Source organism: Enhydra lutris, unplaced genomic scaffold, assembly GCF_002288905.1.
Source record: "Enhydra lutris kenyoni isolate GAN:26980312 unplaced genomic scaffold, ASM228890v2 scaffoldscaffold63, whole genome shotgun sequence".
Taxonomy (NCBI): Eukaryota; Metazoa; Chordata; class Mammalia; order Carnivora; family Mustelidae; genus Enhydra; species Enhydra lutris.
Window position 1 is genome coordinate 9878273 of NW_019154147.1, and position 18197 is coordinate 9896469.

The following is an 18197-nucleotide window of genomic DNA, read 5'->3' on the forward strand; positions in this document are numbered from 1 at the left end:
CTGCCCCGCCCTCACCCAAAGTCAGGCTGCAGGGGGAAGCGGGTACAGTCCGAAACGGATCCAGCGTCCGGTGTGGTCGGTTCCCTGATCCTAGAGGATCTCAGGTGAGAGTCGGCGCGGCCCCAACAGCCTCCCTCCATTTAGCCGGCGGAACCCCAGAGGGTTAAAGACTGGCACTGTAAGTCGTTTGAGGATCTTGCGGTACGTCTAATCCCCCTCCAGCCGCGCAAATTCCCCCTCCAGCCGCGCCAGGGTTCCATCACCTACCAGGAATCCCGGCCTCGAGACACCAGACAGCCTCCAGATTGAAAGGCCCGCGTGGTGGTAAGCGGAGGCAAGGGACACGGGGCTGCCGCGGTGGTATAGGTGGCTCTACCCTAGTGCAAGTCCGAAGCCCCCTCCCCGCCTTTGGGTTAGTTGCTACCTGAATCTGGGTCGCAGAGTTTGCAGATTACTTTGGAGGGAGAAGATGCTGGAAAGCCCATTCCACGAACCCGCGTTGGTGTGCTGAGCGCCGGTCTGCGTTCTGGGGAACTGGGTAGAATGAGACTCCGCCCTGCATTCCGGGGCTTTCAGGCTTGGGGAAGGTAGGACAACTGCCTGGGCCCTACCCTTTTCAAAGAATTGAGAAAAATAATCACCTGTGCTTTATGAGCGCTTGCTAGGTGCCCGAGGCAACAGTAATGATCATTTTACAACATTGTTTCTCAACCTTTTTTTTTCTAATGAACTCCTTCCCACCATCATGAAATTTTAATAACACTGATTTAATCAGTTTATGTACTGTCCCCCTTTGGAGAACCACAAGCCATGTTTTGCATTTCATCTCATTTAAGTCCCATGATGTAGTCTCACTGCCCTTGTTTTCACATTAGGAAATTGAAGATTGAGGAGGTTAAGTAGCACCCCCAATTAACATTTGGGGAGCCCAGATTCAAACCTATGCAGTCTGTCTGCAGGGCACACATTCTTGCCACTTTCTGTGTTTCACAAGAGAAGGAGACTCAAGGACTTGCAGGTTGTAAAACAGTTGTCATGATTAAGTCAGATACTTGACAGCAGCTGGAAACCCCTGACCCCAGGTTGCTCCTGGGACTTGTGGTTTGAGAATGGGAGACTTCTTAAAATGGTATCTGAGTAAAGCCTGGAAGACAGAACTTGCACGGGAAGAGGGCCATGCTGACAGAGCCCATAGTCATGAAATTCTCCCATTTCTACCTTGTAGCATTCGCAAGACATAGTTTTAGTGTATACATATCACTCTGACCTTTATCTGACATTTTAATCAACTTACCTCTCAATGTCTGTCCTGGTGTCTTTCCTCCAAGGTATCTCAGCCCCTGGGGCTGGGGGACTTTTGCTGACCAAACATTGGAGTTTCTCAGTCCACATTCCACTCCTGCAGGATGAGAGAGGAGCTGGTTAGGCTTGATTCATATCTGATTTCCGGAGGAAAACCCAGACTTTACCCTGAGGGACATTCTAAATCCTGAACTTATGGACACAGGGACACAGGGAGGTGTGAGGAGCAGAGAGTGGCAAGAGTGAATGGGAGACCTGTGGTCATTCCACAGACACAGGAGAGCAATTCCCTGCAGGTCAGGGTACAGAAATTGGATGGTAGAGAGCATAGAGATATAGCATCAAAGGCAAGGACTCCAGAGGAGGCCAGAGACAGAGGTCTGTGCCAGCAGGTGTGAAAGCTCCTGAGATAAAGACCTAACAGATCAAAGGGAGCTGCTCAGACAAGATAGACCCCTGGAGGAGACAGGGACAGGCAGAGATCAGGCAGGCTGGAGCCCTCGGGAAGACGTCTTTGAAGGGAGGGGTGTATCAAGAGGTGCCTTGAGGCCTTTTGGGAAAACTGAAACCAGAGAGGTGTTTCCACAAAGCCCTTTCCTAGCTGTGCCTGCGGGCATCCCCAGAGGCTGTCAGGTGGGAGGGTCTAGGCTCTGTATGCTAAGGCAGCAGGTACAGACAAGTTAGAGATATCCATGCTGACTTGCCGCATCTTGACCTGCGGTTCATCTGCTGTACACTGGGCTATAGGTGTTATGTAGTGCATCTCCCTCACTTAACCAATGAGTTTCCCCTGGGCTAATCTGGGACTCATCACTCACTGGTTTCCTATCATGTGTGATCCCTGCCAGTCCTGGCGAGGTGACATTTGTTAAATGAAAAAGTCTTAACCTGGTGTCCTCGGGTGGCATTAGCCCGTTATGCTTTTGTCCCAGGACAGGAATGCAATTACTTTCCTTAGGGTTCGTAGGTTCACCAAGTCAAATATCCGACCACAGTTTGGATAACTTTTTGAAAACAAACAAACATAAAAAAAAACCCAGGCAATGAAACTGCATTCTTTCTTTTTGTTAACTAGTTACAAGAAGCAGGTGAAGAGGGAAAAAATCAATAGTTGTCTGCTTCCTCAGAGTGGAACCTTACACAACACACTTAGCCTTTCTGAGCCCATGGCTCCACATGTCAAAGAAAGCTGTGTTCCATACCCCCCTCCCCCCAGTCACCTCTGAGCTGGTGATGCAAAGTGCATGATGAGGTCACAAGCGTGAGGTAAACGTCCTTTATGTGCCTTGATTCCAGCTGGCATATTGTCCATTTGTTCCTGAGTTGCTCCAAACTTAACCTGAACTCTTGCTCTTTGTTTTTCTTCCTAGTTCTTTGAAATTGAGGAACATGATAAGGAGTTGGCTGATTATTTTTATCCTTCCCCTGAAGCTCATAGAGAAGTGTGGTGAGTTTAGAAATGGGTCATCGGCTTCGTAAAGAGGGAGATGGTGCAACAGAGTAAGTAGCCAGACCTGTTCATAGCCAAGGGTTTAGGATTGTCTGGCCTGCATGTGTCTGCCGGCTCCTTGGCCAAATGACCACTGTGTGGTGGAGCAGACGCAGGTATGGGGTTCAGGACTTTCACAAGGATCCAGATGATTCTGCAAATAATTGGCCTTCTTCCATGAGGTCCCTGTTACCTTTCCTGTACCACCAAAGTCAAACTGATGTGCTCCAACAACTCTGTGGTCTGTGGACCTCACAGAAGGAATTCTAGGTCCTAGGAGATGCTGCAGAAGCAAGCGAAGTCATCAACTTGTTGCACCTGGTTCTTCTGTCAGGCTCAGATACATGAGGAGTCTTCCCAGCATCTCCTTGTAAGATGAAAAAACCTTCTCTTAGAACAGGGTGCAGCAGCCCAAGTGCAGCAAGGGCCTCACGTAACACAGGTTGGGCGTCAAAAAATACCTTGGGGTTTGGGCATCCTTATGAGGTTTGTGAGCAGCAGGGCCCTTAGATTAGAGGCTTATATCATTCTATCAGTTCTCCCACTGCCCAAACATTGCTGAAATTTCTTCCATGAAAAGGATGGAAAGTATTTACACTCCTAGGATGGCAGGCCAGTTATTTTGATCATCAGCTTAGCTATTGTCAAAAATCAAATATATCTCAGAGTGCCTGGGTGACTCAGTCGGTTAAGTGGCTGCCTTCTGCTCAGGCCATGATCCCGGGGTCCTGGGATCAAGCCCCAGGTCACGCTCCCTACTTAGAGGAAGCCTCCTTCTCCCTCTCCACTCCCTCTGCTTGGGCCCTCTCTCTCTCTATCAAATGAATAAAATCTTTTTAAAAAATCAAATATATCTTAAAATCCCTGACTAAAGATTTCAAGTGACCCTTGTACACACAGTACAAATCCTGCAGAAGCTTCCTGAGAGCGGTGCACAGTGGCAGTACCGTAACAGTCATGTGGCCTCTTGACGGCTCTTCCAGATTTGTTAAATAATCAGTCATGTTACTTTGCAGTCACACCTTGTGGATAAACAATTTCCAAGAAAGGAAAGGTGGTACCATGAAGCCTGGTGTTTCTCAACATGAATTCCAGAGCCCCACTCCAGACCTGCTGGTTCATATTCTCTGGGCCTGAGGCCCAGGTGTGTGTCACACATGCACTGTCAGGCTTTAGATAAAGCCCAGGAAGGAAGAGCGCATCTGGCCACCACCACCTGAGTTATACAGAGGGGAAACTTTGGCCCAGGAGAGGGTAAAAGTCGTCCCCAAAGGTGGGACCTGCACAGGATCCTTGCTCCGTTTTATTTCTTTGCATCCTTCCTGGATGTCATTGAAAAAGAATGATGTAAACACCATAAAATCAAGTGACTAGAATTGGGGTTCTAATCTCATTCTGCTTGTTTTCTCTTTGCTCTGGGGATTGGTCATCAAGGACTGTAGAGGAGTCTCGACTTCTCTGGGTGGAATCTTGAGGCACTGCCACCTAGTCGCAAGAAGCTCGGCCTCAGGCCCAACAGGCCTGGGTTTGAATCCTGCCTCCTCCATTTCTGAGCTGTGTGGGCAAGACACTTTCCCTCTGGGGATTCTGTTTCCTTATATCCAAAGTGGGAATGATAATACCCACCTCTCACTGTTACAGTAATTAGAGAATGAGTTAGCAGTGTGGCAGAGTGGGTGGGATGGGAAGCACAGTGCGAGGTGCCAATAAGTATTCCTTCAGAAAAAATTTTAAAAATACCCTGCCTCAGGGGAAACTTTGGGTGGTTTCATGAAGACTTGTTTGGTAATTCTTATGGTTTTCAGAGCCTCTTGCCCCAGGGCAAACTTTAGAATGCACTTTCCCTGGATATGATGCCTGTTTCTTAACTGCCTACCATCTTGAGCTTGAAAATGTCCTGCTGTGTTTACCTGATGAGAACAGTCGCCAGCACTCAGGCCACATAGGAAATGTGTCACGAACACTATCACACTGTATCTTCACAGCGCCATGTGAAGTACGTAGTGCCATTCCCTCCACCTTATAGGTGAAGAAAGAGGCCCACATAGAGGTTATAAACAAGGAAGGAAGGAAGCAGGGGAGTGACAAAGGCAGATGGACCGTGTGACTTCAGAGCCCAGTCTCTCAGCTGCTAAGTGCTGCTGTCTCCAGGGACTCTCAGTGAGGGGAAAGCAAAGAGTCCATGATCTGGTTCTCAGGAGCTCACAGCCTCTTCTTGTAAAGTGCTAAGAATATGGAAGAGCAAAGGCCACATGGATCTCTAGCTTGCCATGACCACAGCCCAGTAGAACCTTTGGGCCCGAGGTTATGGGTTACCCCAGAGATGTGGGGGCTGCCTGGCATCACTGTCTGTCCTGGGTACTGTCTTGTCAATGGTTTTGCTTATCTGGTGTGGTCCTCAACTCTAGATAGAAAATAACAATAGGGACCTTAAGTCCTACCACCTCCCAGCTGTACAAGCCCAGAACAAAGCCTCACGTTGCTATCAAGAGTGTGAAAAAGAAGGGACAGAGTTGCCAAAGCTGCCTCCAGGTCCTGAGGCTACACATGAGGGAGGGGTCGTCCCACTCAGCTCTGAGAGGCTTGGCCTCTGCCAGGACCAGCATGGGAACATACCCACTCAGTGGGACCCAGCCAGGCAGATGTGAGGAGAGTGCCGAGACTAGAGACCTCAGACTGTGGGATTCTCCCTGTTGGAGGCTTGCAAGTGCACATGACAGAGCCTGCGTCTGTCCACATTCATGGTGCAGGGTTGTTGTGGGGAAGGCGGCCTTCCAAGGCCCCAGGTAGCAGAGCCAGGCCCAGAAGGACAAAGTTCCAGGCTGGCCGATTCCTTGGCAGGAGATGAGGTTACTGTTCTTAGAAATGTTCAGGCAGAGGAAGAGCAACTGCCAGGTAGGATTAATGAAAAGGGGGATCAGACCGTGGAGGTTTTATCCGGAACTTTTAAGTTCCCTTCCAACCTGAACACCTAAAACTTCTGATCTCAGTTCTTGATCTTCTGTCTGAAGAGAACCGGGAGGAGAGAAACCTGGGCCCTGCCTACAGCCGTTCCCCCTACAAGGAGTGTCTTAATCAAGTTGAGCTCCTTTCCCGTGGGCTCCCTTCCTGCCCAGTCTAGCTTCATGACCACTCCTTATTCCTTGTGTAACCCTGAAGGCCCTTAGGTAAGGGAGGTGAGGTGGACAGGCGACTGGGGCTTTGAGTACACCTGGGAGTAAGGTGGGGTGGGAGTGTGGGCTGCCCAAAGAACACAGGAAGAGGTCAGGGAGAGGCTAACTCACTCGGGTTCTATGGCCAATTTGCTCTGGGATATTTGGCCTCCCAAACCTGTTTCCTCCCTCACTCCCAAGGCCTATTTGTCTACCTTATCCTGCATTAACACCTTAGTGCCAAAAAGAAATCACTGATAGTGAGACTGTGGTAGTCACCATTTTCCCCCACTCCCCAGTATAGTTAGCCTCAGGAAGGGGATCAGTGAATGGCTTAGGCTAAGTTAGTACAGAGTCCAAAGGGGTTCTTTGGAAACAAGGTAGCTGGGCCCTGTGTATCTCTGAGAGTACAGAAAAAGGCTGGACCAGTTCTATAGGGCCATTTTAGCTCCATGAACAGAAGAGACCCCAGTGCTTTCCCATCTGAAGAGGGGGTTCAAGTCTACATTTTTCAGTCCCAGATTGATGCTTGAATTCCTGTGTGACAATTTTTGGGCTCCAGTATTCTAAAACTCTGGGTCACTCAGCCTCAGAGCCTCTCAGTGTGGGGAAGAAGAAGCTACAGTGTTTCCTGCTTGGGCCTATGTCTACCTCTCTCTGGCAGAAGAAGGAGAAAGAGCATAATGAAGGTTCAGGTTTCCAGGCCCAGCACCCATCCTCTCAGGACCTCCATGTCTTCTAGAAGATGGGGGTTGTCCCGAGTCAGAGCTCATGAGTTCAGATATTGGGGATCCTTATCCCAGTTCTTCCTTGTGAGCCTAAGTTCTCTGACTTAATGATTTGTCATTGGTTTGGGTCCTTCTAGAGTCAACAGTCGACCTCACTGTCCCTCCCACTGTGAAGCTGGAAAATGGAAGCTCAGCCAACGTCAGCATCACCCTTCAGTAAGTCCCTGGGCCCAACTCTTGTCATCAGCCAGTTTATTCACCCCATGGCCAGGTCAAGGCTGACCCCTGGCTCTGTTCATATTTCAAGTGTGATACCTTTGCCCCTTCACTTTAAGACAAGCCAGGGAACCCGAGGGCCAGTGGATATTCTGTATGAGGTCATCAAGTCCCTTCTGTCCTGAGAAAATAAAATAAGCTTTAAAAAAAAAAAAAGCCAGAGGAAGGTGATAGCATGATAGCAGGTGATCTGCAGACTCATGTCCTAGAGTCTCTCCACTCCCGGCCAATGAATCCTTGTTTCAGGAACCTTTTCCTTGGCTGAGGTGACCTTGAGTGATCAGCATTTGATGCTTCAGAGTAGTCCCTTCCAAGGCTCTAAGTATTTGCTGAGAGCCCTGAAGGTCAAGGGTCAAGGAGCTAAGCTGTTCTAAGATCCCTTCCAAAAGCAGAAGTGACCTTTTTGGGTGGACCCCATTCATGGCAACACTCCCACTTGGTCTTGTCTGAGAGTCTTACTGGCTAACATCTGCTGGTTCAGTTGTGAGGTAACAACCTAGTATAGACTGCTAGAGAACCTGCCTCCTCCCTGTCCTTCACTGCTTCTCCCTACTCTTGCCTCCCAGCCATGAGGATTCCCCGAGATCTAGAATCCTGTCCTTATCTCTTTACCCTTCTCCCCTTTTTTCACCTCTCCTGGGAAGTCTGATCTCCAGCCAAAGCTTTGATAGGAACTTGGATTCTGTCCCAGCTCCTGCCACCCCTTTACATGGACACCTTATAAATCTGACAAGCCATCCCCTCACCACATCACCCCTCTCCAGAATCCTCAGGTGGCTTTCCATAGCCTTCCAGATGAACCCCAGGTCTGTACATTCACACTTGAGGACACCACCAGCTACTCCCATCATACATGTCTCCTGGCTTTCTGGGGACACACTGGTCCCTGCTCAGACCCAAGCCCTTGAAAGCCTTCTCTATCAGAACAGATGGCATGGTCCTGTTGGCCTCTGGACACTTCATTTGGCAGTCACAACCCGTTCCCCACCTTCTCATGCTCTCATCTGGCCCCTGTGGGCCTCTTGTCTCCCGATACCGATGGAAAGCTCCTAGGAGCAAGGACCCCACCACGACCACTCAGGGCCTAGCACAGAGCACTTAACTGTAATTGCTTGAGAAGTGACAGACCCAAAATCCTTAATTGCTTGAGCAGTGATACGCCCGATGTGAAGTTCAGAGGATTGGTTGAGATCTCACAGTGTCCAACTTCTCAGCAGTAATCAGACTTTTATCCTCCACAGGCATCCATTAAATGCAACCTTGGTGATCACTTTTCAAATCACATTTCGTTCAAAAAATGTTACTATCCTTGAGCTCCCCGATGAAGTAAGTAATGAATTTTAACTGCTGGGTAACAAAATAGCTTTTAAGTAAGTGCTTTTCAAAGTAGGCCACCTTGTTTTTATGCCATGGGCTGCTCCCGTTCCATAATTCTAAAAATCTCTGATTTGGGCTTTGTTTGTCTTTGAGGATGGGCATTTTATGCCACGTAGTTGGAATGAGGAGGGTGGTAGCAAGAAATTTAAGGCAAAAATGGGAATGTAGAAGAAATTCTTAATAAGATGGCTTTCTAAAACTTGGCTGCTTAGAGGGCATTGGCAGATGAGCAGTACTGTCCCTGCTTGAAAACCTATGAGAAATGCAGAATTGTGGGCCCCATCCCAAACCTGCTAATTCAAAACCTGCATATGAGCAAGATCTCCGGATGATTTAGGCCCACACTGAAGTTTGCCTCTTCTGAGGTTCTACTGGTTGAAAGTTATTTCCAAAAACTGAGGCCAAATGCTAACGATAACTATTCATAGCCCTTATGCATTCATCTGTTAATATACACATTGCTCCTACCTTACCAACATTTGAGCCAATTACTAACTGACTAGATTAAAAATATCAGTAGGGAAGGCAGCACTGTAGAGAAAAAACAAGAGTTTAAAAAAAAAAATAGACAAGGTAGATGCAGGGATAACTACGTAGCTCGTCATGAGGCCCTGTGTGGTTGCAGAGATGGGCTACAGGTTGGCTCTGAGGCCCCTAGCATGAAAACAGTACTGAAGCATGTGGTCAAATAAAGGGCATCAACCCAGAAGGGACTTGTGTGGGAGGGCAATTCTGTCTCACCCTCTAGTGAACAGCACACCTCATTAGAGCCATTTCTCTCAACTTTCCTCTGCCGTGGGGCACGAAGCCTGCCGTAGGGTAAGAAAAGCCATTGGTTCTCACAGCAGATTGTAGCACCCAGCTGAGGTCTGGTTTGATCCACTCTAAAAAATTTAGAGTCTGAGGAATGATGCAATCACCTAGTTTAGGGCCAGTAAAAATCAAACGTAATCTTAAGCAAGGAAAGCCTGGCTCAGAGAAGCCCACATTGTGTGCTTCCTTGTGTCTAAAGTGCACACACAGTCAAGACCAATCCATAGTGTTGGTCAGCACAGCAGTTTCCCCTGCAGATCAGGTGAGTCTGGAAAGGAGTAGAACAGGGCTTCTGGAGTGCTGGAAGTGTTCCATTTCTTGACCTGTGTGTTTGATCTTGGTTTGTGGTTGTTACTTCATCAAGCTGTGATGTAACTTTTCTGCACATATGTTATGATTCACTTTTATGTAACTTTAATGGTGGATAACATTGTATGTCAACTATAATTTTTTTAAAAATTATATAGTGGGAGTCAAATCCAGTTATAGAATGATCTGTACGGGCGCCAACCCACTTTTTGTGATGCCCTTTATTTGGCCAACCTGTACAGCACCCCCCCCCCATCCAGCTCTAAGCACTCCTGTCTACTCCCTGTGCCTTTGGAAACCACTAGATAGAATTTGGGGGTCAGGCAGTCTAGGAATCTCAGATAAGGTACTCCACCCAATACAGCATCAAGTCCTCATTTGTAGACATAATTGTAACATTAGTCATGTCTACTTGACAGGGTTGTGAGGAGTAAAAGCAAGTATAAAATTTCTAGAATTGTATCTGGCATGTAGAAAGAAAGCACTCAGTAAAAAATAGTGATAAATTTTGCTGTAGACCTAAAACTGTTCTTAAAATAAAGTTTCTTGGGGTGCCTGGGTGGCTCAGTCGGCTAAGTGCCTGACTCTTGATTTCAGCTCAGGTCATGATCTCAAGGTCTTAAGATCAAGCCCCGTGTCAAGCTCCATGCCGAGTGTGGAGCCTGCTTAAGATTCTTTCTCTCCTTCTCCCTCTGCCCCTCCCCACTTGGCACGCACATGCTCTCTCTCACTCTCTCTAAAAGAATTAATTAAAAATAAAGCTTAATGATTAAAAAAAAAAAAAGATAGTGATAGTTACTATTTCCTTCTGCCTTGTATCCGTTGATTTCCAGTTGACTGGTTTTCTTCCTGCCTAGTTCCTAAATGGACTTAGAGGCCACTTAACAAATATACAAACAGCATTACCAAAAAAACTTGTTAAAAATAAGAAAAAGTAGCCAAGAGTACTACATGGCATGAGGATGTAGCTTGCACGAGGCAGGCCACGAATTGGACTCTGGGCTTTGCGGCAGCCACTTATACCATTTCACTTGTTCTGCCAAAGCCCCCTGATTTCCAGTGCTAAAAACATCTTCCGGGGGGCACCTGGGTGGCTCAGTGGGTTAAAGCCCCTGCCTTCGGCTCAGGTCATGATCCCAGAGTCCTGGGATCGAGCCCCGCATCGGGCTCTCTGCTTGGCAGGGAGCCTGCTTCTGCCTCTCTGCCTACTTGTGATCTCTGTCAAATAAATAAATAAAATCTTTAAAAAAAAAAAATCTTCTGGGATCCTCATAAAGAAGCCGCTGAATTCTAATGGCTGCATCTTCACAGTGCCTGTGGTATGGGTGGAGGTTGGGGCCCAGAGCAATATCCAGGGAACAAAGTGGGGGAGAAGGTTCAGGGAAGGTATATCGTTCTGCTCCCTGCCACACTTGAGAGATTTGAGAATGTCGGGGGTTGGTGGTGGGGACTGGAAGATCAGATATGGCAAGCAGGCCTCCAAGTACTGCTTCTCAGAGGAGAGCTTTTGATAAGTATTGGTCAGAAAGGAGGGGAAAACGTTCTCTCTCCCTGAAGGTGTCTACTCTGTGCACCTCTTCTGTTTTGTCACTTGGCAGCTACACTGGGTATGGGGCAGACATCGTTTGTGGGCATTGAGGAGCCTTCCATTATAAAAGAAGTAGAAGTAATAGCAGTCATAGTATTTATGGACATTACGCCATTCATAGCAGCCTTGTAAGGTAGACACTTCATCCCCATGTACAGGTGGAGCAAACTGAGGTCAGAGCTTGAATAACTTGCCTGAGATCTCATAGTTAGGAAGAGGAGAAGAGCTATCCCACCTTCCCTGGTAGTTGGGGCAGGGGAGGGCCTGAGGGTCCTCTAACACACAGGTATTGGCGCGGGGAGCATGCAGGTAGTTGATCCAGTGTTTCTCCCTCTTACTGGTAAGCTCTTAGAAGGCAGGCACTGTGTGTGGTCTGTCTCATCATTCCTAGAGTGTAGCCTGGAGCTGGACCTTGAAGTCCTAATAACTGTAGCACCAGATTGAATTCAGGTTTCTTAACAGGTTGTGGTGCCTCCTGGAGTGACAGATGCCTCTTTTCAAGTGACATCTCAAAATGTTGGACAAGTTACTGTTTATCTGCACGGAAATCATTCCAACCAGACTGGGTAGGCTGACCTCAGCCCAAGTGGGCCTTAAGCAATGAGACGGGAGGCTGGCAGTGTTAAGAACAGGGGTGTTTCCTTCAAGCCCAGCCTTAGCTCATCTAAGTCCCCAAACTCTTTACAGCCCGAGGATCCGCTTCCTTGTCATCCACAGTGACGTCATTAGCACCATAAACCAGGTGATTGGCTGGATTTACTTTGTGGCCTGGTCCATCTCCTTCTACCCGCAGGTGATCACCAACTGGAGGCGGAAAAGGTAACCTGCTAAGCTTGATGTGAAGGCACTAGAGGCTGGTAAGATGGGAGGCATTCCAGAGAGGCTGTAGGCAGCATGGGCTCAGACTTTCCTCCTCTGCTCTTCTCTCTTCTTGCCCTTTCTAGAAAGTGTCCAGTGTGAAAGCTCTAAGAGCCTGTGGCAGGACTTGAAGCTCTCGGCATTTGTTCTGTGGCCCAGTTCAGCTCCTCTCTGTGAAAGCAACAAAATGGGGCTTTTCAGGAAGGGGAGAATGGGCAGGGTTGGGGGGAGTCCACCACATCTGCTCTGTTCTTGGTCCACCCAGCCCTGGAGGAATTAGTGTCAGGTCTTGCAGCAGGGCCAGGCTGGGTCCTTCAGCCTTGGAGGTGAAGCCGCCCCACCCTGACTTTAAAGACACAGTGGGCCTAGAGTTGTGTCCCTGCACAGCAAGGACCCAAGCTCTTTTGAGTCACCTCTACCAAATGGGCCTTGTAGGGGGCTGCTGAGCTGGGAGCCAGGAAAGAAGATGCTTCCTCTCTGGAGGAGGCCTCCAAGACTTTCCCTGTGGGGCCAGGACTTGAAGAGGCAGGAGACGAGGGAGGGCGGGAGGGAGGAAGGAAACTGTTTCCCAAGAGGGCAAGATTGGGTGGCATTGACTGGGGTTTGCAGAGGGATCTGAGGGCGGTGCTGTCCTTGGGAGACCTGGGCCCTCCTCCCCTTGTGCTGGAAGCTCTGTCCCCTCTCTTCCCTCCAGTCTCACCCTTTGCCCTGATTTCTCTTCATTGCTCCCATGCCACAGTGTCGTTGGTCTAAGCTTTGACTTCGTGGCCCTGAACCTGACAGGCTTCGTGGCCTACAGCGTGTTCAACATTGGTCTCCTCTGGGTACCCTCCATTAAGGTATGGCACTGCCTGCCCACTGCAGCCCGGCCCAACCTGGTGGGTAGCCGGGCTGCACCTCACCCCCAAGCTTCTCCCAACCCCTCAACCAGGAGCAGTTTTTCCTCAAATATCCCAATGGAGTGAACCCTGTGGACAGTAACGATGTCTTCTTCAGTCTGCACGCAGTCGCCCTGACCCTGGTTGTCATGGTGCAGTGTTTCCTCTATGAGGTGAGAGATGAATCCGGTGCCCACCCCACCTCGGGCTGCCTAGGCAACAACACCCCCTACCACCTGCTCCCCACTCCTCCCATTTTACGGAAGACATAGAAACTCAGCGTCTACTCACTGAGATGGAGATAATAGAGCTGGCCCTGTGCTGGGTACCGGGGACACCCATGAACCTGAGCCCTCAGGACCCCAGGTCTGGGGTGAGGGACACAGAGAGGCGATCATGACCTATCAGATTGAGAGCTGAGCAGGAGGGGAGGACACAGGTGGCTCCTGGAGGCCCTGCCAGGGCCAGGGAGGAGCAGGGAAGGAGGGCAGCATGGAAGTGGGGTGGAGTTGTGGTCCATAGTGTAAGTGATGTTGCCTTGGTGATGAGGAAGAGGCCAAGGTGGGGCAGCCCCAGCTGGAGGGCGAAATTGTGAAGGCCAAGGGGCAGTGAGAGCCACTATGAGCAAATGGGTATGGCTGGGGCTCGGGGTCCCAGAGAGGGGAACAGGCTCCTGAGGGGTCTGCTTGCCATGCTGAAGAAACTTTGGCCTCAGCCATATTGCTGGAGGGCTGTATTGCTGGAAGGCATCTCAGCAGGGAAAGGCACCATTAGAGCAATTTTCAGACCAATAGGTACGTTTTGTCTCACTTGCCTGTGGATACACTGCTTCCTTCAGGGAGCTCCTTCTGCACCTGCAGGGTCAGCCAGGGACTGCTTGGCTCTTGCCTTCACGAACTTTCTAGGTTTTCTTATCCTTTGCTGTGAAGCTGGGTGAAGGCCTGCTTTGGGGCAAGTTAGGGTGAGGGATGGGTTCCAGAGGTGATCAGGCTCCACCTGGATCATGGAATGAGGCACAGGCCTCTCGTGTGTTGCAGGCCACATTCCCAGCTCCTGGTGGCCTCTGAGAGGCACCCAGCTTTGCAATGTGGGAACAAGAAGAAAATGAGCTCTGGAAAATCTAAAAAGGACTGAAATAGACCCTGAGAGTGACAAGGGTGTGACTGGTACTGGGCTCTCTATGCCCCCACCCCAGCCCCTACTATCTACTCCCTTTGCTTCTCTCTGTCATCCTCAGCAAGGCAACCAGCATGTGTCCTGGCCTACCATCAGTTTCCTGGTGCTCTCATGGGTCTTCGTGCTCGTCACCATGATTTTGGCTGCAGTTGGGGTAATCACATGGCTGCAGTTTCTCTTCTGCTTCTCCTACATCAAGCTCGCAGTGACGCTGGTCAAGTATTTTCCGCAGGTGCCTCCAGGGCCTTCCTTACTTTTCACGTGGCCATTAGCGTGGGAGGCATGACAGGGTGCAGGTTCTGCTCCCATGGGGCAGCTTGTAGCTGGGGTGTGGAGATGTGAATGGAAAGTTGCAGTGGAAGTCCTGAGCCCAGCCAGAGCAGGGCCTAGCAGAAATCCGGCCGTAAGCACTGCTCCCTTCCCTGGGGCCAGCAGTCGCCTGAGGGTCAGTAGAGACTTCTCTGTACTCCTGCACAACTCTGAGAGTCAGGTTGTGCAGGTCCCTTGTCTCTCCATCCCGGTCTTTCCTAAGGACATCAGTTCTTCCCCCACCCCAACCACCCTTGCCCACCATTGCTACAACTGATAACCCTGACAAGCAGCGGCAGGAGACTTGGGAAAGAGCCAGTGAGAGGAGGCAGCCCAGCATCCCATCCAGAGAGGTTTTGCTCAGAGGTCCCATCCAGGATACACCTTAGGGACCCTCAGCATGATCCCTCAAGTACTGGGACCTATTCAGATTCGGAGATCTAAGAGTCCAACATGACTTCCCCCTTAGCCCAAATGGCCCAGGACAGGGGGAGGTGTGAAGTAGCTGCCAGTGGCGGGCTCCACCGCTGAATCTAGGGCCTCCCATAACTCACCCCATTACCCATGGAGGAGCCTCCTTCTCAGTTTCCCCAGTGCAGAGAACCTTGTATTTCATGGGCTCAGGAAAGAGAGCATCCATCCACGCCCTCCAAGAGCCAAGGCATGTCTCTTGGAGGGCATGGAAACAGATCCAGGCTCTTAAGGATGAGCAGGACTTAATTTTGTGGGCAAGAGAGAAGGGGGATTCTAGGCCAGGGGCAACCTGCACAGCAGCATAGGCAGAGAAGTACGGGAGGCAGCAAGAAGCACTGTTGAAGCTAAAAAGGTAGGGCCAGAAAAAATGTATTCTAAAATATAAAAAAGGTAGGGTCAGGCCTTTGGGGGCTAGGGAAGAAGGCTTCAGAATGGTTGGGGTTGGCGGGGAGGTCTTGAGGGAAGTAGGGCCACAGTCCCTGAGTGTGAGAAGGCTTGGGCCTGGTCAACTCAGGAGGCAGGAGCCCCATTTGGAGATGAATGGAATTGTCCCAAGACTGGAGAGGTGGCCACAAGCATGAAAGAGGGTGGAAGAGGATGAAGAAGGGGACTTAATAGGTAGAGAAGACCTGGGAGAAGACCCACTACGGAGGCCACACCTTTCCTCTTGGGTGATAGGGAAGTTGCCCCAGTCAGAGAAGTCCAGAGGGTTCTGGCATTGGAGGAAGGATGTGGGGCAGTGGCAGTAGGAAGTGGGGGGATGTCCAAGTGGACCTCCCCAACTAGACCTAGGAAGCCTGAGATGCAGTCTCCAGAGCCCAGCCAGAGCTGAGGTGGTAGTCAAGTCCACACTACAGATGGGAAAAAACTGAGGTTAGAACTTCCCAAGATAACACTCCCAAGATAACCTCCCTCCAGTGGTGGAGCCGGGATCCCGGACCAGGCATTTGACCCCCAGCCCATATTCATAAGCACAACATGAAGTCCAGGCTGGGTTTCACCTTCACTGGAAATGAGAAGAAAAATCAATTGCTAGAAAACCAGGATAGGGTCTCATCCCAGAACAGGGAAGGATAAAGATGGAGAAGCAACATCTCCCCCTCCTTTGCAGTTGTGAGGTACAGGGGTGAGAGGAGGAGAGCTGTTTGCTATGTGCCAACATGAGACACAGGGACCCGCCCATACTGTTCTGTCCGCTGGCGGACTTGTCAGAGCCCAAAGGTCACTGTGTTCCTTGATGCTGAGGCCTGAGCACATGAGTGGGAGGAATTAGAGCTGTTCTTGTTTGGAGTGGTGGTCACAAGGTCTAAGAGTCGGCCACCCAACCCCCTCACTGCTGTCCTCTGTCTGACCCAGGCCTACATGAACTTTTACTACAAAAGCACCGAGGGCTGGAGCATTGGTAACGTGCTTCTGGACTTCACTGGGGGCAGCTTCAGCCTCCTCCAGATGTTCCTCCAGTCCTACAACAATGGTGAGTCAGCCAGCAGACTGCCTTCCCATCTGGTGGGCTGAAGGCACAGGGTGGGGGCCAGGCTTCCTGGGATACCTCTCCACCCCATACACCCCCAGCCCTTCAGCCTAGGAATCTGATCCAATCCCAGCACTCAAGGGTGAGACTCACCTAAGGGGCTTTACAGTGGGAGGATTTGTGGTTTCCTGGGCAGATGAGGACACCTTCCTCCCCGCCCCCTGCCATCACCCCGCAGCCCCCATATCCTCCAGCTACTTCGGGAGCTGCCAACTTAAAACCAAACTCTGTCCCCTGTGGCTGTTAACAGACCAGTGGACACTGATCTTCGGAGACCCAACCAAGTTTGGACTTGGCATCTTCTCCATCTTCTTCGATGTGATCTTCTTCATTCAGCACTTCTGCTTATACAGAAATAAACCAGGGTATGACCAACTGAACTAGCACCCAGGGACCCCAGCATAAGTGGCCCCGGGTCCTGTGCCCACCAGGAAGGTTGGGGCAGAGCCTGGAGCGCAGGGCTGGCTCAGTGTGCTGACAGTGTTGCAAGTGCTCTCTTCCTCAAGGTCAAACACCTGACACACAAACCAGCCTGCCCTCTGCCAGAACTGTCCCAGGCCAGGCTGGGAGGAGCTTCCCTCTGAGACAGATGGCTGACTCTGCTTTGAGATGGAAAACCACACCACTGACGGCCCCTCCCAGGCCTTGCCAGCCGGGTATCTGGCCCTCCTGCGTCTTGATGCCGCCGTCTCTATTTTCTTTAAGGCTTCAGGCAGCACACATGGGTTCTGACAGCCGTCCCAGGCAGGATTGGGTGCTGAGCTTGGAGCCGAAGGCCTTGACCTAAGTGACCAGTGTTTCTGGGAGCAGCTTGAAAGACTGATCCCGCAGTTGTGAGCCAAGGGTGCTTTGCTGCCACTGGTGTGTTCCCAGAGACCCAAGCAGCCAGGTGGTGTGGCCAATGGACTCAGAGGTGCTGGTGCTGGTGGCAGAGGGGACAGGACTTTTGGGATTAGGCCCTGGGGGGGGGGGGGTCCCTTCTCTGAAGGCCACATGCTCTGAGCATCCACCTTCCTGACACTCATGCTACATAATTCAACACGCACAACCATATCACAGGCGGCCCAGATTAGGGTCTGGTAAAGAAACTGGATTTCAGAGCCTTGAGGTGCCCAACAGATTGGTTCTGAGCTAGGCTTATGCCCAGACCTTCTGGATCTTTACCATACTACCCCCTTTTGGATTTTTTGGAGGGATGTTTTGAACTGAGTGGCTAAATTTCTTCACCTTCTGCCTACCTCTATTTCCCCAGAGTCAGGGACCCTATGTAAACCCCTTCAATTACTCCTTATCTTGTGTCTGAGTATAGGACACATCTGTGCGTGCACACACATACCAGTCTGTGCCTTAGAGGCCAGTAAGACCTGCCAAATGGTGAGAGTAGTTCCCATGTAGGGGAGGGGCTGGACCCTTCCTTCACTTACCCCAGACACCTACCTGAGACTCACCAATTTTTTGGCTACTCAGGAGCCTCCCTTAAGGACTTGACACCACTTCACACACAACTCATGGGCCCAGCCCTTATTCCAAACCTCCTTCCCTCTTCTCCCAGGCAGCTATCCTTCCTGTGGCAGGAGGGGAGGGTCCCAGGATGTGCCTTGTCAGTTCACTCTCAGACTTTCTACTGCAAGATTAATGTGAGGTGCTTGTATCCTTAATTAAAACCTGATTTGTTTCCTTTCTGCACACTGAGCATTTACCAGATATGGGAGGCAGGTATGTTGGCTTAAGAACCAATCCTTAGGACTTGGGGAGAATTCGGGTAAGGAAACGCAGGGGTTACACAGTGATGGCGAGCTGGCTGCATGCTGATGGGGCACTTCATCGGAGAAGCCTCTCGGGTAGTGCAAGATGCCTGCCTGCTCAGGGCCAGGTAGGTCGTGTGGGTACCACGTCTGTACAGGGCATGTTGCTCGAGCTGGGGTTGTGAGCATGGG

General features: G+C 50.4%; 1 protein-coding gene across 3 annotated transcripts; it reads left to right on the plus strand.

The window, feature by feature from the left end:
• Window positions 1-23: 23 nt before the first annotated feature.
• Window positions 24-17231, plus strand: LOC111158772 (cystinosin, lysosomal cystine transporter). 3 transcript variants are annotated; one of them, XM_022521036.1, is made up of 12 exons: window positions 24-104; window positions 2673-2749; window positions 6809-6887; window positions 8189-8273; window positions 11497-11600; window positions 11722-11853; window positions 12632-12731; window positions 12824-12943; window positions 14008-14178; window positions 16086-16203; window positions 16511-16625; window positions 16966-17220. In XM_022521036.1, exons 2-12 carry the CDS (start codon window positions 2692-2694, stop codon window positions 17045-17047), a joined length of 1164 nt encoding a protein of 387 aa, XP_022376744.1. In that variant the 5' UTR covers window positions 24-104; window positions 2673-2691; the 3' UTR covers window positions 17048-17220. The 3 variants fall into 3 exon arrangements, with proteins under 3 accessions (XP_022376744.1, XP_022376745.1, XP_022376746.1); XM_022521037.1 differs by having other exon boundaries at window positions 16511-17231; XM_022521038.1 differs by having other exon boundaries at window positions 14008-14100; window positions 16511-17042.
• The last annotated feature ends 966 nt before the right edge of the window (window positions 17232-18197 follow it).

Bases quoted from the DNA above. Each gene is read 5' to 3' on its own strand.
- LOC111158772 (XM_022521036.1), top strand. From the start codon at position 2,692: ATGATAAGGAGTTGGCTGATTATTTTTATCCTTCCCCTGAAGCTCATA. The intron at 11,601-11,721 runs GTAGGCTGACCT...AACTCTTTACAG, and splicing joins AATCATTCCAACCAGACTGG to CCCGAGGATCCGCTTCCTTG. The intron at 14,179-16,085 runs GTGCCTCCAGGG...TGTCTGACCCAG, and splicing joins TGGTCAAGTATTTTCCGCAG to GCCTACATGAACTTTTACTA.